The sequence below is a fragment of the Ambystoma mexicanum genome, chromosome 3p (assembly GCF_040938575.1).
Source record: "Ambystoma mexicanum isolate Mex_15411 chromosome 3p, UKY_AmexF1_1, whole genome shotgun sequence".
Lineage (NCBI taxonomy): Eukaryota > Metazoa > Chordata > Amphibia > Caudata > Ambystomatidae > Ambystoma > Ambystoma mexicanum.
In genome coordinates this window covers 707,248,297-707,269,212 of record NC_090925.1, presented here as the reverse complement: position 1 = coordinate 707,269,212, position 20,916 = coordinate 707,248,297, and the positions used below count along the sequence as shown (strand labels likewise).

General features: G+C 47.1%; 1 protein-coding gene across 5 annotated transcripts in view; it reads left to right on the top strand.

The window, feature by feature from the left end:
• RGS14 (regulator of G protein signaling 14) overlaps window positions 1–20,916 on the top strand; it is a 507,547-nt gene that overhangs the window by 343,429 nt on the left and 143,202 nt on the right. For all 5 annotated transcript variants that reach the window (XM_069651538.1, XM_069651536.1, XM_069651533.1 and 2 more), the window contains one exon: window positions 16,676–16,836. In XM_069651538.1, the coding sequence (XP_069507639.1) occupies window positions 16,676–16,836 (161 nt within the window). The remainder of the gene's footprint in view (window positions 1–16,675; window positions 16,837–20,916) is intronic.

Here is a 20,916-nt window from a genome sequence, read left to right as displayed (position 1 = left end):
CCTCCAGTTCAACAGAGCCTGTGCTGCTCCACCGGTCGCCATGCTCCCTCCCCCATCCCTCTCCCACCCTGAATCCCCAATTTACGGTGAGACTGCCGCCTCCCCCTACCCCCACTACCCTTCCATGCTACCTCCCTGGACACTCCTGCCCTTACCTGTTCGAGAATGTTTTCAACTCCATCCTCCTAGGCCCCCATGTAAAGCCCCTGTTCCCACCACCTCCGAAGAGCCTCCTACCAGGAGTCTAGTCACCCAGACTCCCCGCGCCGCTGCCACCCTCCTCCTCTTTGGCACAACCTATCACCCCCCACAGCTGGTCCTCACAGCACCATCTTCCTCTTACCCCATTCCCCTTCCTCCACTGTGGACCATTCCCACGGTCTGCCTCTATCCCTTTGCCTACCTCGGGTTGGTGCCCCCCCCCTTTAGCACCCCCTCCCATTATCCAGTTCCAGTCGAATTATACTGGCTGCCTCCTGCAGGGTAGTTGCTCGCCTCTGGCTCCCTTCCCACTCAAACACCAGCCCGAATGGAAAGGACCATTTGTATTTTGTCCCTTTCTTGGCCAGCTCCTTCACGACTGGGCCCATGCTTCTTCTTTTCATCAGCGAGCTGGTGGCCAGGTCCTGAAACAAGGAGATTCCTTGACCTTTATAGAGAACCGGTTCGTTCTGTCTAGCCGCTCTCAACACCGCCTCCTTTTGGCCATACCGAGCGAATGCCGCCAACACATCTCGTGGTCTGGCATTAGGTCATCCCGCGGTCCAGCCTACCCCGTGTACCCTGTCCAGATTAATCGCACCCAGGGATTCCTCACCCAGGAAGACCGCAAAGACCCCCTGAATCTCTTCCTTCAATTGTCCATCAGTGACAGTCTCCGGTAAGATTTAATCCTAATGTTAACCCTTCGGGATCTGTTCTCCAGATCCTCCACCATTGCCTCTATATTCCTTGTAGCAGTGTCCAATCAGTCTATGGCCTCGCTGTTTGCCATTGTGTCCCTTTAACACTCCTGGAGGCCTCTTTCCAGCAGATCAGTCCTTTCCCCCAGCTGGGCCGTTTCTTGCCGCAGTTCTCCTAGTGCAGCATTGAGGTCACTCCTCAGCAATTGGAATTGTTCCTGAAAAGTTTTAGCCAGGGACTCCCTCAAGTTCTGCATTTCCCACCTGAGGTCGTGCCTCGTCATCTGCGGCAGTTCCTCAACTCTTTCCTTGTCCCGTTGCTCTTTCGGTCGTTCACCCTCCCCTTTCCAAGGGTCCCTGCTCTCCATTGTAGGCCAAAGTGTAGGCAATGTTCCCTGAGGCTTGCCCACGAGGTGACCAACCTTCCCTGTCCTCCCCTTGGACCTGGAAGACATCTATGGTAGGCCCGCCCTGCGACTCAACTGCGCTGCTCACAGACAATCAGGACCAATGCTGTCTCCTCGGTAGCTTGGGGGGGCCTCTCACACCATGTATGCTGTGTCCTCCTCACTGTGGGTGGCCGTCTCAGTCACTTGCCATATTGCACAACCTACTTCAGTGGTCTTCCACTCGCACCCTCCCTCTGGGCCCGTGGACCCCCTCCTTCCTTGTCACCCTGTGCAGGCCCTGGTGTATACTCCGCCACCTGCCTTTAGGGTCCGGAGTTGATCCAATACAGATAGTGCACCCCTAACTCTCCTGAGTTAAGAGAGGGGCTTAAACATCCTCCTCCCTTCTATGTTCTACTGGGGCCCCTCCCTCGTTCAGGGGCCTCACTGTCCTCCCGGCCCCTGGTCTCTCCCGCTGTGTCGGGATCTACCGCCCAGTGGGGGCCCACGATCTTGTTGCCATCACCTCTCTCCTCCACAGGTGCCGGTACTCGCACCTTCCAAGCTGCTCCTCTGGGCACAACCACACTCCTTCCTTCCTCTTGGGCCCGCACCCCCCACTTGCTCCTCTGTCCTTTTCGCTCCCCTCCTTCTCGCCGGCAACCTCCTCACCTTTGCTCCGGTGCTGCGCTCATTCCGGGGGGAGGTGCCGCAGCGCCTTTGTCCACTGCTTTTCTCCCTTATCCTGCAATCTGCCTCGTAGGGTTGGGTCACTGTTCCGGGCGCCCACACTGGCGGGCACACTGCCCGCACCCTCGGCTCATGTACCGCTGTTGCCCCTCCCTACCTCGCCGCTGGGCTCCCCGAGTGGTCCTTCCTTGGCCGCTACATTGCGCACTCTTCCTTGGGGGGAGGGCCCCCTGCTCCTCCGATCCATGTCCCGCCGATAGCGCTGCCGGGGCTCCGATGCGCTGCCGCGGACTCCTCAGCTAGGCTGCCCCAGCAGTCCTGCCTCCTGGACTCGCGCTCCACCTGGTGGGAGAGGAGGGGTTTCCCGCTCCTCCAGTCCACGTCTCGCTGATGGTACTGCAGGGGTCCCGGTGCGCCACTGGTTCCTCTGCTGGGCTCCCCAAAGCTTCCTGCGTCCAGTAAATTGAGCCTTGGTACTGGGGGGGGGTGGTGGGGCCGCCGGAACCAGGTCACAGAGTCCGAGAGCTGCCGTCAGCACATCTACTCTGTGCCGGTGACCATCTTGGAATCCGAATGCATTTTTTTTAAATGGTAAAGGGTTTAGTTTAATAATACAAGGTTTTAAAGGTTATATAAAAAGGGGAGATGGGGGAGGAGACTGCCCATTTAAAAAAATAAAAAAAATGCATTTGATGCTTTTTTCCGATGCATTTTTTCAATGGTATGGCATTTGACGGTTTTGCAGTCGATGCAATGACTAGGAACCCCTCAGATACCTTTTCTGACAACATTTTGAATGTTTACAAATTAACGAACTGACGGTTTTGATGTGTATATCAGTACCTGGGATTTTACATTCTAGACATGGGTCAATTCTACGAAATCTTCCCAGTTATTCCATGATTTTTCCATATCGTCGTTCTGATTTTTTTTCAGTATGTCTCAAAGGAATGTCAAGAATTTGCCATGATGTAATTTGATCTCTTTTTGTCACGCTTCATGCTGGAGACCAGCCTCAGGACCGAGATTCAAACCTGTTTTGTCTTGCTTGCAATACAAATGCCTTGCTCCATAGCTATCCTCCCAGCCCGTTTCATCTATAATCGCTCCTGCATTTGTCTTCGACCTTGTACGTTGGTAACTGCTGTGGCAACAAGAAATGAAGAGACTGACCAAGTGGTGCCATAGTGGTTGCTTTAGACTTTAATTAAATGAAAAACCAAACCCGTCTCTCCCTAACTCTAAGAGGATTTCCCTACCTAAATTAAAGAAACTCGGGTCCTCGTAAGGAAGTTTGTCAAAACAAAAAGGCACCGTCCCTGTCACAAAGACTCCTGCCCTATCCCTGTGACTACAACAGAACGGATGTATGTGATTTCTTCAAAAATATTTCACCTAATGAAGATTTCACTGAACCCATTTCACTGAAAAACTAAATTGACTTTTTTTACTTTTTTTTACTTTTTTCCAAATAATGAGGGGGTAGACCCCCGCAGCCATACCCCCATCTCCTTACCCTAACGTATATCCTTACCCCACACCCCGCCTATTATGCATTACACATATATACGATTTGCCCTACCATTTTTGGTGAACTGGATTTGGTGAAATCTCATTAGGTGAAATGGTACACAAAGAAATCTCTGGTAATGCAACAAAACACCATAAAGTCCAGCTACAGTTTGTAACCCAGGAGAATTACTCCCTTCCCCTGGATGCAAAGTGTTCAAACGCCTCTCAGGTTGTTCAAAGCAAAAGTTACATAAAAGTTCTGGGTTCTCTGTAACCCAACAGAAAAATAATCAGATAAAGTTCTCGTGGGGCTAGGGGAATGTCCCCCTTCTCCTAGCAGGTTCCCCAAGGTTTGTAGTTCCCTTATGGGGGGTTTTCACAACCTCTGGGTTTTGCACATCTCTTGGTCCTCCCTCACTGGGATAATGAAGCCGTTCCTATAGTCCCTCTCGGCTCTCCAGCAACGCCCTTTTGTGGAACTGGACTACGAATTGAATCACAGCACTGGTTTATTGTTTTCTCTATTTCTTTAGGGCTTTACTGTCTCAAAGGATTTTCGATTCTACTGGCTTGTCAAGCAAAAAGAAAATTGCAACCACAGCTATCTTTCTTCTCTTCGTGAGGAAGGCAAAATTAAGGTCATAAACTGAAAAGACAGGACTCTTGTCAGGATGTGGTGTTGACAAATGAACAATGTGTAACAGACTGATGATAAAAGAGGATTGGGGTTTGGCTTGATGGGCCAGCCCTAGATGATTCTGGGGTGTGCCCAGGAGGACCTCTACATATCTATCAATGATTGCGCTCCTAAGAACTCTGTTCTCGTCAATGTGCTCCAGAAGACCCATTGACAGGTTTTAGTTTATTCGGCTTGTACTTGAGAAGGTAACCCCTTGAATAAGTTTCTATGGGTGTCTGGTTTCTGGAGTCGTACTGACGGACTTTATAATCCCAATGGCCAAGGTGAGGCTTAGCATGGTTATTTTACTGCTCTTACTCTTTATGCGTGTTTAGCTAACAGTTCTTTGCACCCACCTGATATTATCGATGTCCTCTGAGGTGCTCTTAAGTTTTCCTTGGTCTTCTTCTGGACTTTAAATAATTCCTGGTACTTGGTGTTGGGAGTCTTCACTGTTTCAGCCTGGGTTTTTGTGATGATCAATCACCTTTTCCCACTTACGTCGCGGCTCGCTTCCTGGGCCCTGTACAGCTATCTGTCGAGTAGTGGACCAGGGACTCAACCTTCCTTCCCTGTACAGATCATCCAGCCACCGTTTCTCTGGATACTGTTCAGGTCTATGTAGGTGGCTGTGTGAAAGGGTAGGCTTAGCGGTTTCATTGCAGTTGTGGACCCACCGGTCCACCCACTACAGGTCACGCCACCACAACCTAATCTCTGTCCCACTTTAGTGCTGTCTCTCGGCCGACTGGTATGATGCTTTCCAAGGGTCTTATGGACAATATCCTTCTGGTTAACCAGAGTGTTATGCCAGTCCTCCGCTTGCTCTGCTTGACTCACCCACCGGCCACAAAGTTTAATTTGTAAAATGTTTGGTATTCTGCCTCCATGCCGGGCACCTATTCCCTTCTTTTTCTTTTCTCTCCATGTCCGACACTCCGTCGGCCTGCAAGACATCCTTGTGTGTTCCCTTAAACCACACCCTTGATGTCTCGAGCCTGCCTCCGGGTTTTCCCTTGATATTCGTAATGTAAAGCAAATTTGTAAAGCGCACTTTCACCAGCAGGGGCATCATGGCGCTAACAATTTCGGGACCAGCAGAGAGAGCAGCAGTTAGGCTGTAAAGAGATAGGTCTTAAGGGCACAGAGGAAGGATAGGGGATCCTCAAGTGCCCGCAGAGATAGAACAGAGTTACACAGAGTAGCTGCCACCACGGAGAAGGAACGGTCGCCTGCACGGGCCAGCCTAAACCGAAGAACGGTAATCCTCAAAGAAGAAACTGAGCGAAGGTTCCTTGTTGTAATAGAGGGGCCACATTTTGCCTGTAGAAAACAAGGACCTTGCCCGTAGATGGCACAGCGAACTACACACAAAGCCTTAAATTTAATACGCTTTTCCACCGGGAGCCAATGTGCTTTTCCCAGGATCGGCGAGGTAGAGCAGAACCGGGTAGCACCCACTGCCAGTCGGCCTGCCGAACTTTGAAACACGTGCGGACGCTGAAGAAAGTACGCTGGTTGAGCTAGATAGAGAGCATTACAGTAGTCTAAGGAACCGACTGCAAGGGAGAATACAACCAGAGGCCATAGGTGATAGGGAAGCACTTTCCGAAGAATACAGAGTTTAAATTGAACTGACAGACAGCACTAACCTGGCACTGCATAGATAGACTCGGAAAGCTTAACACCCAGGTTCTTCACCACCCGGGAGGGGGTAGGCAGAGGACAGAGTTCAGATTCACAGAATGCTGTGGACCAACCCACGGAAACCAGAGATGCACCTACAACTAGAATCTCCATCTTCTCGCCATTAAGGCAAAGCCAATTTTGACCCATCCAGAGATGGATAGCCAGCACGCAGGAGCGACAACCTTCCGCTGAGGCAGGAGGGGATAGCTCTAGTCTTGCCAGGATCTGTGTGTCATCAGCATAAGAAAAACACTGAAAACCGAAAGTGGATCAGCTTTACCAATGGGTGATTATAAAGATTAAAGAGATGAGGAGAGAGAGCAGGACACTGAGGCACCCTGCATGTGAGGGATTTAGCCATCAAGACAAACTGGGGAAGAGAAAGGGACTGAGCATGACAAGTGCGAAAGGATATGAACCAGTCCAGGACAAAGCCCGAGACCACCGCAGCGGACAACCGTTCCAGCAAAATACCATGGCCAACCGTGTCGAAGGCAGCGGATAAGTCCAACAGGATCAGGGCGGCTGTTCCACCCTGATCTGTGTGAGATTATACACCACTGTCACCAAAACAGACTCGGTTCAACGCCTGGGCCAAAACCCAGACTGAAAGGGGTCCAGGCAGCCAGATTCCTCAAAGGAACAGAGGAGGGGGTTAACAAGAGTTTCATAGAGAAAGAGAGAAGAGAAATGGGGCAGATGTTGCTCAAGATTGAAGGATTAAGGTTCGGTTTCTTAAGGAGAGGAAGAATAAGAGCGTTGTTAGGCAGAGTTTGTATGCAATACCTTTGGGAACCACTACACGCAACTAAGACTACAGGTGTAAGCAAAACCAACCTTTGGTATAAATCTGTAGTGCACAGTTTTTGGTAGCAGAGCCGAGCAGCCAGGCTTATTTCAAGAGGTAATGTGAGCTGTAATTGTTACACCGAGGTCTACAATCACAGGTGTTCAAACAAACTCTTGCACTCAAGGTTCCTTGTTAAAATATGTATTAATTTATTTCACAGTCAGTTATAAAACATTCACTAGAAGGAGGCAGTTATATATCACACACAAATATACTTCAGTACTATACACCCTAAGTTTCTGAGGCATTCAGAATACCTTGAAGGAGGAGCACAAAGGCATAGGTTAGTTAGAACATGAAAGGTTACAAGCTATTCTTAGAGGTGGGCAGTCATAATTTCGAAAAAATAATGTCGACAGACAAAAATGTCGACAAAAAAATGTCGAAAAAAAAAGTCGACTCTTTTTTTTAAATTATATATTTATTTTAGGGGTTCCGGAGTTAAAAAAAAAAGGGAAAAAATTTAAAAAAAATGTAAAAAAAGGGGGGGGGGGGAACCCCCCATTTCGAAAAAAAAATGCATTGAAAAAAAAGTAGACATTTTTTTTTTCGACATTTTTTTCGAAAATTTGACTTTCGACATTTTTGTAGTCGAAATTATCACTATGAACCATTCTTAGACAGTGAAAATATTTAGAGTTCACCAGAAGAGTCCATTCAATAGGCTAGGCCAAAGTCAATGGGCTAAAGTCTTGGATAGGATAAAGCAGTTCTGGTAGTTAAACGGAAAAGCCTCTGCACAAGTTTTTAGGAGTCGTTTGTAGCGAGAAGAATTATATGCTGGGTCACAAGCTGATTAGGCCTGTGAGTTGGGAAAGTTTCAAGCACTTCACCGCGAGAGGTAAGTACTCGGTCTGGTTTTACAGTACCTTTCAAATGAAGAAAAAGATGCAGCTGGTGACTCCTGTTCCTGGCAGTTCCTGCAGGTCTCGCTGTTCCTGGGCCTCAGTTGTGGGGACAAGAGGGAGGATGTCGGGGGACTCCCTCACTGCACTTGAACAGTCGAAAAAGCTTGGCAAATCTTCAATTCCGGTAGCTGTCAGTCAAGCACACAAACTGGTGTCTCCCTCCCTGGTTCTACAGTTTCCTGCAGCACGCTGAGGAAAGTCTACCAGCTCCGAGGTGAGTATCCAGGTGGCTTACTATTGAGTTGATTGGTCCCACCAACTGAAAGGTAGAAGTCGTCCTCGCAGGCTGCCAAAGTGAACTTGACAATTTGGACATGCAGCAGGGCTTCACCGGGCAAACAGTCCAGGAGTTGCAGCAGCTGTCCTCTTCAAGCTCGTCTTTGGTTCTTTCGTTCCAGTGGTCGACTCTACCTTCCAAGCCAAGAGACTTGCCTTTTATTCAGTTCTCTCCCATTTATTACAGCCTAGCTGCCGCTCACCCAGCAGGGTGGCTGTCCTTGCCGGACAGTCAGCCAGCCAATCATGCCAGAGTGCATTCGGGTCTCCTAGGAGACTAAGCACAGGGAGTTTCGGGCACCTCCCTCACTTCCTGGCCACCCCAGACACTGGGGCACCAGAGGCGGTCTTCACTCCTGAAGCCCGCCAAAGGCGAAGGAACAAAGGGACCAAACCTGGTTTGGTGCGCAGAGACAAACCCTAGAAGGATCTTTCCAAAAAGAATGGGCGAAAAAAGAAGACCGGGTCTTGTTTAAACAAAGGGGGCTCAGGCGCTGTCTTGAAAAACATTGCTCCTGCGATTTAACGCTAGTGGAGCTATGACGAGTTCGCAGTCGGGAAAAATCATGAGAGTTTGTTGTAAAACCATTGCCACCAGCCATTCTAAGAGGAAAGGGTGGCGTTTGACTGCTACATGAGTATCTGGACACAGGGGATACTAAGTAACACCTCCAGGACTCTATTGTAAGATAGGGTGTGCTGGGTCTAGGAATTTAAAAGACTAGTAAAGTCAATTTCACTTTTCTTACTCTGGGAAACAGTAGTTTATCCCAGAGAAGGTATTTAAACATTATGAAAGCCTGAAAAGGCTTCCCTGTGCCACTGCGCTGAGGGTGCTGTGTGACACAAATGAAAAGATGATGCCTATGGAGTTGGTAAGACTCCATAACCAAAAGAAACAAACAAAGAAAACACAATGAATTGAAAGTTCAAAGTCCCAAAGTTTAGCAAAAGAGCTTGATGGCTCTAAGGTGGGAGGAATTGGCACATTTATGAGAATTCTCCCTAACAAGCGTGTTTAAGAGAACCAGGAATGTGGGCAGAGGAGAAAGAATCATTAACCGCAGCGGTGAGTAGATGCAGGATGCCGGGGCAAATCTCCTTCAAAAGGCCAAGAGGGATGGGATCAGCCGGAGAAGTGGATTTCAAAGCACGGCCAATAAAACATCAGAGTCTGAGAAAACTGGTGAACTACCCTAAACAGTTCCTTAGGAGAATTTGTAGCATCATTTACCTTGCTGGCAAAAAATGCACACTTCGCATGCGTAATCTTTCTCTGGTTCTTCATTTCTTCCTCTGCCTCGACTGCTCTCGCTGTCTCGTTTTCTCTTTCCGGTTCCAATACTCTCTGGTACTCCTTCCAGTACTCTCCTCTGTACTCTCTCTGGTACTCTCCTCGATACCCTTCCTCCTTTGTTTGTTCCTGACACCCTGATATAGTAGGGACCGTCCTGGCAGAACGTCCATTCCATTGACTACAGCTGTTCTGGTATTTTTCCCAGTGGCTTGTATCATTTTCGAGTGCTTCGTCATCTCAGTACCTAAAACATAGTATAGTTGGATGTTTCACAATAACGCTTGGTTTTGGATATGAGTTTAGACCCAGACGTTTCGGGTACTATCGTCAGCCTCTACAGTTGGGGCTTAATGGGTTGTGCCACCCAATTGCGTGCGTCTCTCTCCATGATTGTCTCCTGCATGATGCCACCCTTAGGGGGATTATTGGTTGGCAGCCTCACCTCCCTAGATTTATGGTGAGGGGTCCTTCCCTGGGGCAAAGTGATGCCATCTGAAGAATCGTCACACTGTCTTCAAGTTGAAGTTATTTTTACTTTGAAACCATTGTGGGTATTGCAAACATGTGTGTGAGAATATTAATTTAAGGGAATGCAATTTTACATTTTGATTTTGGTACAAAAAAATGAAATATTCGATGTTTTGTACCATTTTTACTGGTTTCTGGGATTGGAAGAGAGTGAGATTTTCTTCATCAGTATTTGATCAAGGACACTTCCTTGAATTCATAGGAGGCTAAAGGTGTTTTACGGTAACTTATTGCATGCCTTGATGAACACACAAGACCGAACATTTGCTCAACAGTGAACCCACAGTGAAGTAGCACGAAAAATCTGCGATCCCTTAATTGGTGCAGAGTCCAGACATTGCTGCTGAGCGCACACGCATACAGTTTAGAAGCATGCCGTCGAGTGGCTACCGCGAGGTCTGTGAAAGCCAAATCTATCAATGAGTCAACCGTTCCCCTTAGCAGTGTGTGAAATGTTCATTCCAATGGCGCAATTGTGCGGGATTCATTATTTTACACTTTGTGAAATTGCAAAGTTAATTTTTCTCCACTTGCTCCTCTGGTGAAATAGCTGGAGAACAAAAAAACTAATTTGCAGCAAATGTTATGTCCAATGGTTGATTTTTTCTCAAAGCAAATATAAAACTCTAGTAAATATTTGTAGACAATCTACTGTAGCTTAGTTTACTGGAAAACCTCTGTAGATACGTTTGCGGAGGGCTTTCTAAGTGAACTAATGGAAAACATTTCACGAAGATCTCAAACCTTTTCAAAGCGATTTTGCACATGTACTGCAAATGTAACAATTCAACTTTCTATCTTAATATTGCAAGATTTCATCGTCACCAAGAAGCTTTATTTCGGCATTCCCGCCATAAGTCATACAACATATACCATAAAAAACATTGCGATGTAAATACAACCACAACCATATCAAGCAATTAGTATAAATAATGCAATTACGAAGAACTCATCACAAAACAAAAAATGTGCTAAATTAACTAAAACATTTTCAAGAGTTAACAATAGGGTAGTTCTAGGAAAGCAAAAGTCTCTTGGTTCTTTTTAGTGACCGCATTCCATGATGTAAAGTGCATTAATGACCCCATACACAGTTGATTACAGGCATTGAGCAGATACCGCAAGTCTGGCCGAAATTGTCTGAAATCAAGATTTTGAAGTACAGGAATTAAACATTTCTTACGCTCAACCAGATACAAGAAAATGCATCAGAGTCGACTACATTTGGACAAAAACAACATGGATCCGAACCAGGTTCTTTGCCTTTCCAAGACGAAATAACCAAATACAGACCCTCATAGTTGACCTCAGTTTATTAATAGCCATATGATTAGCATGAGATCGCGAGACAAGATGGGGCCGAGGACCTGGAAGACTAGAGATAACTTCATGCAGTCTGTTCAAAGGCTTACTGAACTCTTCTAGTCTAGCAATTGTGTAAATACGCAAAATGTCCGCTGGTTTTTAATAATTGGCATATTTAGTCATAAATTAAAAACAGTGAGAATTTCTTAGATTCATTTTGCATAGGTCTTTCTTTACATGCCCAATGCAAGGTACGTTAAGGGCATGGGCAGTTCACCATAATTCATGGATATAATCTGTGAGACATTGGCTATAGTTTGAGAGGAAACCATTGTTGCAACAAATAGTTGGTTGATCACGTGCTTAAGGCCCTATTCTCTGACGAGCAAAATGTGGGGCAGACTGTGGCAGATCTAACAGAACTTTGGCAAAAGAATTTTGGGTTATTTGTAAGGTCCTTCCATTAGCGTTAAAACCCCACATTTCTGAACGTACAGTGCAACTCTGCAATTTTTAGTCTCATACACCATTAGCATCATGTCTACAGGATGGACCTTAAAACTAGGTGCAAAGTACAAGATATCCCCAATTGCCTGTTTCATCAGACTGGATTGTATGGTTAATTGTTTTGACTTTGAAAAGGTCTGGTAGAATATCAACCCCAAATAATCAAAGTAATTAACAGAGGCATCCTCCTGTCCTGTGTGTAGAAGGAATGGTTGCACATGACATTTGTGGCAGAAAAAAAACATGAAACAGGACTTATTAACATTTATTTATTTTTTTATTTTTAAAGCTAAGTAAGCCCGGGGTCATCAAGGCACTGTTCCAAAACCAGTTACACATACGAAAAGCGATCACCGGGACAAGAGTTCAGGGCAAGCTTTATGCATCCCACCATATGCGGTTATGCCAATAGTCACGTTTTTAGTGATGATCTGTAGGCCCAGTAGGATTTCTCCGCTCTCAGGGAATAGGGGAGCGGGTTCCACTATTTTGCTGCGAAGGTTGGAAAGCTGGTGCCGCCAGCTTTTGCACGTTTGTATTTCAATTGCAGTAGTTTGTTGCTGTAGGCTGTTTTGCGAGGTCTGTTAGACTGATCCCTGATGATTTTCTGGGTCTGGGGAGGGGGGCAGAGTTGGATAGACCTCTGCCCCACAATAATGCCCTCTCTGATTGGGGGCAAGTGGACATTTTTCCTGACAGCAGAGATATGCTCCTGTCTTGGGGTATTAAGTGCCACTCGAAACAGCCTTGTTCTGGATCACCTGTAGATTTGCAATGTTCCAGCAGGAGGTGCTGGCAAATAGAGCATTACAGTAATCCAGCCTTGATCCTATGATTGTACACGCAATAGTGAGACATCTGTCCTGGTAGAGGAAGGACCTGGTGGCATTAATCAGTTTAGTTGTGTGTGCTGATGAAGAGGCAATAGCATTCAATTGGCTTGTGAGCGAGAGTCTAGCGTGAAGGTACACACCAAGGGTTTTCCCTGAAGATGAGACAGGAATTTTAATGCCGTCAATGCAGAAGGATGTGTATTGGGCATCCAGGTTCTTGATTACAGCCGGCAGGGCCCATCAGGAGGAGCCCTGTTTTATCGTAGTTAAGACGGAGGCGCTGAGTGGCCATCCATGCCTGTATTATGGCATAAACATTGTTTAGTGAGCGGGTGTCTTCTAGTTAGTTGTCACAGGGGTAGGAGGATTTGTGTGTCATCGGCATAGTTTGTGTAGGATATGCCAATGGAGTCATGTACATTGAAGAGAGGTCTGGTGAATATGTTGTGAAGGGTCGGGAACACACAGGAACCTTGGGAGACTCTGCAAGGTATAGGGGCAGGTTGAGCACTGCAGTTCTCGGCAAACACTTGCATGGATCTGCCCTCAAGGAAGGAATCCACCCAGGTGATGGCTTCAGGCAAAAGCATGTTGCCGCTCAGAGGTGTTGGCAGAGGATCTGGTCATCGACCAGATTGAAAGCAGCTGAGAGATCCAAGAGAAGGAGTAGGACAGATTTCCCCATATCTCTGATCTCATCCAGCTGGTTTTTGAAGTCAAGCATGGCAGATTCTGTGCTTTGCCAGGACAGAAGCCAGATTCTCCAATGCCCTGGATGTGGTGGGTTTCCAGGAATTGTTGGATCTGTATATATATGCAGCTCTGCCCAAAACTGTTAAGAGAATAGGGACAGTGGTGATGGGCAGATAGTTGTTGAGGACTGTAGGATCAGTAGAGGCGTTTTTGATCAAAGGGAGTAACCACGTTTCTTTGAGATTGGCTGGCACTTGGCCTGATGATAATGAGGCATTCATGAATTTCATTAAGAATGGGATCAGTTTGTCTGCGTAGCCCTTAATAAAAGATGCAGGACAAATGGCGCCTTTGCACCTGGAGGGTTTCAGGCTCTTGAGAATCGAGGATACTTCAATCTGGGAGACGGTGCTAAAGTGAAACCGGGGTTGGTTGGTGTTAGGTGTAGTCACTGGGTGGAGTGAGGACAAACAAATAGCGGGAGATTTGAGCAGTGATAGCTTGTGGAGGAATCTTTCCCATTATTGATGTTTGGATTTTGGAGCACCAGGCCTCATCTTTGACGATGGTGGGAGAGTGGTAGCTAGGGTTTCTTATTCCCTCAGGATTATGAAAATCTCACTGGTATTTGATTTTGCAGTGGCAATTCTCTGATTGTAGATTTTGCTGATCTGATCACTTGTCTATATTGTTTGGCTGCCGCATCGAATTTCATTTTACGGGAACTGTGTGTGTTTTGTTGCAGTTGGCTTCAGCCAGGCGTTTGGATTTACGCAGCTCAGTGAGTTAAGGGGTGTACCAGGAGTTGGCATGTTTGGGTTTTGGGGATTTTCTAGGAGCTAGTGGGGCAATTGCAATCAATGCAGAGAATAGGGTGCTTGTGTAAAGGTCAGCAAGTGTTGAAGGGTCATTGGAGTGCAAGTGTTGGGGTTGGAGAGCTTGAAGTAGAGGTGCAACGCTATCCCTCGTTAAATTGCAAGAGCTGCGTGTCCAAGCTGGGTACAAGGAAGGACGAGCATGTTCGGTAAGCTCCAGGAGCGAAATGGTGAAGGAAACTATATGGTGGTCAGGCCATGGGCAGGGCGTGTTGGCAAGGATGGCTACCTGGCAGTTGAGATCGGCCAGCCAATCTAGTGTACGGCACTTGATGGGTGGGATTCTGGACAAAGTGTCGGAAGCCAAAGGCACTGAGTGAATTGGCTACAGTAGATACATACGAGTCAGGCAGGTCGTTAGGCCCAGGTTAAGGTCACCTAAGAGGATTGTTCTGGAGGTAAACTTGATATTGACGCCCACGGCGTGCATGAGATCCTTTTCAAAATAAAGGATAGGGCCAGGGGGTCGATGGGCAACAAAGATGGTCATGGTGTCCGTGTGTGAAAGGGACAACTTGGCTGATAGATCGCAGTTGCCAGCCATAGGTACTGTGGCATGTCTGATGGGGATGGACTCTGATGGGCTGTCGGTCCTGTATATGACACAGCCCAAAGGGAAGGCAAGGGATAGTGCTGGGCCAGTGGCTGGGTGCAGCCATGTTTCTGAGATGCCCAGGAAGTCTAGGTCTGGGTGCTGATGAGGTCATTTATATCAACGGCACGTGCAGGGATGGATCTGGCATTGGTCAGGGCCCCTATTAGGAGCATGGGGGTGAGTCCAGCTTGTGAGTCATATTGGAAACGGGTGGTGTATTCAGGATTTATGTACTTGCCTCTCTCCTTGAAGTAATTTGTAGGAGTTGGAGCGACTTTGGAGTAAGAGCCAGCAGCATGCTACGGTCATAAGCTGATATGGGAATCTGTATTTCTCAAACATGTGGTGTCTGCGTGTACTTGACATAAGGTGGTGTACCAGGAGTTGGTGAATAATTAAAAGCCGTGATATTAAACAACGCTGATGAAGCACACGAGTACGAGAATGGCTTAGTCAGCCTGCTCTGTTGTGTGAAGTGAACTACAGGAGAGTTATCAGGATGTGGTGCAACTAAAACATATAGGATTTTTATTGGGATTTCTTAGTTGATGTAAGGAAGACCCTAGCAAATTGCGAATGACTGAAACAAATACTGCAGCACAAGGCTATATAGCACACATACCTTTTGATAAAAATGTCTTTCTCTGCTATTAGATATAAATTCAGATCCTGGCGCGAGGTACCTTCACTTGCACAAAAATGCTGTTGGCCCAGGACATTTATTGTTTTTTAGTGTAAAAATAATCTTAGGCAGTTATACGACTGAACACTGGACAGGGCTATAGTCCACAATCTCAGTGAGAGTAAGGCTGGAGGTCCCAATGGGTCTCGCTTACAGGCTTGGTATTCATATTTACAGCTTTGACAAATGGCGCCGCCAGCTTTCCTTAGCGATTATCATTAGTTCCAACCGTTGCAAGAACAATTTAGCAAAGGCCAAAAATAAATTGCTGAATTTTGCACATTGGCTTTAAGATCGGTGAGAATGGAGACCGGCGTATTTCTCCTCAGTCGCCCAGGGGTTCCATGTGTTAATATCCCCGCAAAAATATTGCGATACAAAAATATTGCCATATTTTAGTGGCGATATTGAGCCATGGACCCTGCGCGGGACACCCCCGCATTATTTTTAAATGTGCGGGGGACACCCCCACAAACCTCGCTCCCGCAAATTATCCCCCCCCCCACCCAAAAAATATCGCCTATGGCGAGACAAACGACCAAATGTACAGCGATATTTTTGCTGGGGATAATATGTAGGGATACCCGCCCATGGCCAGCAGAGAGAGGTGCAGTGGTTTCTCCAGTGGGAGAGGAAAGGACCAGAGTGGGAAAGCAGACCAGCAGGCTTGGCAGCTGGAACAGGCTGGCTGTCTTCATGAATTCCAAGGATCACGATTGTAGGCGTGCCCTTGCTTATGCACGGAGTGCACATTCAGTGACGTCACCTTCTCTGATTATGAATGTGAATTTTGGGACTTTACCCTTTTAGTGTCTGGGTGTGCTTCCAAGTTTTCACACAGTTATAAGGTGAAATCATGCCAGGAAAGTTCAGTGATCACACTTGGGGCTGTCTTGTCTCTCTGAGGTTCTGCGCCACTGTGTCCTCGTTCTTTCTTATTCTAAGCGAGCATTCCATAATGCTTCTCTCTCTGGTTCTGACCAGAGGTGTAGTCAGGGTTGTCTAACAATTGGGGCCTGAAACTAATGTAGTTGGGCCCACCTCAGTGACAGTAACATCTGTAAATGCCCACACAGTACTGCTGAGTGGGCATTTACATATTTTGGGTGGGCCTCGCCCACTCAGGCCCTAGCCTGTCTACGCCTCTGATTCTGACTGTTCATTCACTTTCCTCTCGAAGTCAGAGGAAATGGACAGTCACTTCGAATGTGCCGGGGAGGCTGGAATCACCAAATGAGTGAAGCAAAGACTCGTAGAGCCACTATTTGTACTCTCAGGTCTTAAGGTAGGGGATAGTCTGAATGCTCACCCAGAATAGGAGTGTACATCCAGTGATTGACGTGTGTGAGTGAGTGTGTGTTTCTAGGCCTCTCTTGGTCTCTCTCCTTTCAGTGACTCAATGTGCATCCTCTGAGTGTCTCTTGGATAGTGACTGTGTATTAAGTTCCTTGTCTCTCTCTTGCAGAATTGAGCAGCTCTGATGTCGAGGGTCGTGGCAGTAGACATAGTTTGACCAGTTTGCCCAGTGGCCTGAGCCCGAGGCCCCCCAGGTCGCGTGCAGTGGCCAGCTGGGCTGTATCCTTTGAACATCTGCTGCAGGATCCACTGGGCGTGGCTTACTTCACGGTGAGTAGAGCCGCAAACTTGTTTCCACTTGGGGCGGGCTACGCATGATGGTGTACGCACATCCCCTGGCAAACCCCAGCCGCTGCTCATTCGTTGCTTCTGGATAACGGCACGCTCTGTGACCACACTCTGATGGCTGGATGGCCGCGGCTTGCTGGGTGCCTTTTTTCTCCACGTACACCCCGTTTCTGACGGGCTACCCCTGCTGATGGCTTACCCCCAACTGCCAATCATGTCAATTTGCTAACTGCTACGCCTCACTGAGTCTGCCCCGTGCAGCCTGTGCCACTTGCAATCGTGCCCCCTTACTTACTGTGCTTGTCTGACCACCCTCCATGTCCTTACCTATACCGCCCCTCTTCCTGCATTGCCAGACACTTCTGACTTTGCCCCCTTGTGTGTCTTTTACTTCTCCTAAATGTGGCTTCCTAGACCGAATGGGATATCTCAGTTTATTGCGCTCGCTTGCCCCATTTACTAACCCTGAGCCGACTGTGCCCAGAACTCCTCATGCCGCCACCTGTCCCTAAGCCAAGCACGCGCCGAGTGCTTACCAACCATGCCTTTTCTGGGGACCTCCCACTTTTTCTGCTTCTGTTCTCCCCCAGCCCCTCACAATTGCCCTCTGTTGTAAACCCCAAATACAGTCATGGTTTCGGCAGTTCGGCATTTTCCTGGTCACCTTCTGAACCTTCCCCAGTGCCCTTTGATTTCTAATTCCCACGCATGTGTTTATACCGAAAGAAGGTTGTGTTTCCCTAACTTGTAAACCACCTCCTGTGTTTGTCTGTATTTTCTGAACAACCTCCCGTTGCAGCCACTGCTGTGATTTTCTGTTCATCCAAATAGGTGACCTTTGATCCTCGCTGTTTCAACCATGCTCTATGCAAGCGTAACCCCTGCCGCTTTTTTGTTTTAAACTTTCTTTGCAACTTCTTTGGAACTTCTTGTATCCCTTCTCACAATCACCACTATATCCTAACACGCTCAGGTGAATGGGTTCTTACACAGCACAATGTTTGTGGAAGTCTTGCTCAACGGCACCCCAGTCGGACCACTCAATATTACTGCACCAGATTAAATGACCCATCTTCGGATACTGATCTTTATTTTTTTTGTGTGAACGCTGCTACTTCCAGTGTATTAAGCTAGGAAGGCGGATTGCATGGGGTTCACACTTGCTTTGCTAAATACTGACATACTTCGCCTATCATCTTGTACTCTTGGTGGCCCTGAATCATGCTTTTCCATCTTCATCTTGTATCCTGGCTTGCAACATTATGTGTTACTACTGACTTCTGCAATTGTATTCGCTCTCTTCTCTTGCTTCTCCACTCTTTTTGACTGCTTACTCTCTGTTCTCTCCTCCCCTGCCCCTTTTCCCAGTGCTTAAAGTGGGCCGGGGCCTGCCGGGGCCCGGCCCCGGCAGTCTCCAAAAAGTGGGACTGAGCCGGGGCCCTGCCGGGGCCCCCGTCCTACCGCAACATTGGCCGGATGCATTATCCCGTCGCGGCCACAGCCGCAACGGGAGATGCGCCTGCCATGAAGTCAGGTGAGCTGACAGAAGTGGCAGCCAGCCACAGTGACGCTGTGACTGGCTGCTACTTCCGTCAGTCATAGTAACTCCCTCTGGTGACCCCTCGCGCGAGAGATCACCAGAGGCAGTTACTGTCCCTTTGTTTCCCCAGGTCGCCGAGGCGTCTTTAACCCTCGGCGAACCTGGGGATTCCTTGACGTTTATAAAAGATGGCTTGGAAAGTACACATTTCAAGCCATCTTTTATAAAGCTCTGCCGACGGACAATTTCGTCCGTAGTCAAAGCTTTATAAAAGCTGGCTTGAATTGTGTACTTTCCAAGCCATCTTTTAAAAAACCCGAAATCTTTAAAAAGATGGCCTAAAAAGTACGCAAATCGTAGGGTATACACACAAATATATATAAATGTTATATATTTGTGTGCGTACCTTACTATGGTTTGTGTACTTTGCAAGCCATCTTTTATAAATGTAGAAATATGTTACATACCACTATGTTTAGAAAAGATGGCTTGCATAGTTCACAAACCATAGTAAGGTACGCACACAAATATATAACATTTATATATGTTTGTGTGTATACCCTACGATTTGCATACTTTTTAGGCCACGCCCCTCCCACAAGCCACGCCTCCAAATGAGGGCCCCCTCTCGATTTCTTTCCCCACTTAAAGCCCTGCCTTTTCCTATCGCCTCCCCTCTTCCCCTTACTTTCTTCTATGCATTTACTCTATCAGAATTGTCCGTGGACCTACTATGATAGCAACCTCGTCTGTCACTCTCCTATCCCCTTACTGTTGCCCCCCCCTCCCTCCAGCACTATCTGAAACATTGTCAGGCCTAGTACGATAGTCACTTGTTTTGTTTCTCCCCTCCCTTTCTGCACCCCTCTCCCTCACCTTTTGTTTTCCTCCGGCTCTACCAGAAATGTCGTCAGGCCTAGTACGGTAGTCGCCTGTCTGTTTACATTTCCTTCCCACTCTCCCCTTCCTTTCCTTATCTATGTCTTAGCTCTTGCACTATCTGAAATGTCGTCCGGCCGAGTACGATAGTTAATTTCACATCCTTACTGTTCATGGCCTCTAAGAATGTTGTCGTATTTTCCCTTGTTCCCTTCCTTGCCTTGAAGCGCTTTGAAACACATTGTGTCTAGGCGCTATATAAATAAACTATCATATATCATATCATATCCATAGGCTCAATACCTAGGGCAGGAAATTGTATGAATGATGAGAAGAAGCTGGAACCGCAGGCACGACCACCTTCTCCGACACGAACGCCTTACAGGATGAATTCACGAGGTTCTAGACTGGGTCTGTTGTGAATAACACCTCCACCAACCTTTGAAAAGGTCGTGTTTAGTTATGTCTGAATTTAAGATTGTGAGTTCACCTTATTCAAAGAATCCATGTAGGCTTCTTTTACACAGCGGATGATGTCCAACTCTCACAAGTGTTTCATTTCATTAGATCACTTGTCTGGCGTGTATTGTTAAAATCGATGTTTAACCTGCCTTGCCTGTGTATTTACAGTCATATTAACCAAATACACTACTATCAACAAAAAAAAAAAAAAAAAAATTGATTGTGAACCCCTGCACTTGCTGTGAGCTGCAAGCTAAGACTGCCTCCCTGATGATGTGAAGAGCACAGAATATATAATAGGAAAGTCCATTTGAGCCAAGACACACATTCGCCAACGCCACCTAGTAGCCATCGCTGAAAGTTCTCCTCCAGTTCTGAGCCACAACAGTAAGGCATTGTGGGTATGCAAATTAGCTCAAATGCAAACCTTTTTCTCCAGGAAATTGTAAAGTTTTTTTTTCAAACCTTTTTAAACCCACCATAACTTTGTTGAGGTGTGTGTATGTATGTATGTATGTATGTATGTATATATATATGTGTATATATATATATATATATATATATATATACCAACAATCCTCATAAACGTTCTACCTGTACTCTCTGGATTGCGCCCTACTGCCTGTTTTAACGAGCATCCAGCTGTCCCTCAACAAGGCTATTAAACTAATGTATCATGTCACAAAGCACATTACAAACCAAAAGTATTCAAGCCATCTTATATATTGTTCGAGGGGATTGGGTCCTCCGACATATTCCATATCTATGACATGTAATCACCACAGCTGTGCTGCTTCGGAAACTTTTCTGCGTCCTGCGTCGATGACCTCCTCCGACGTCCGACGTCATCCGATGTGATAAGTAGGACGCACGACGCCCATAGCCTCAGTTCCGTTTTTTCCGCGAACGTGTTGCTTCGTGTTTCTCGGTTTAAACGCCTCGACTCTTTGGAGTTCTGTTCTTCTCGGTTCTTCGAACCTGTTCGTTTGTGAAAATCCTTCTGACGATGTCTACTTCGTCTTCGACCCCGCGTCCGGGTTTCAAGAAGTGCGGGGAGTGTGGGTCCAAGATGTTGGTGACGGACTCGCACGACGCCTGCCTCTGGTGCCTCGGGGAGGCCCACGACACGGATGACTCTATCGACTGCCAGTCGCTCACGTCCAAAGCCTTATGCGAACGTA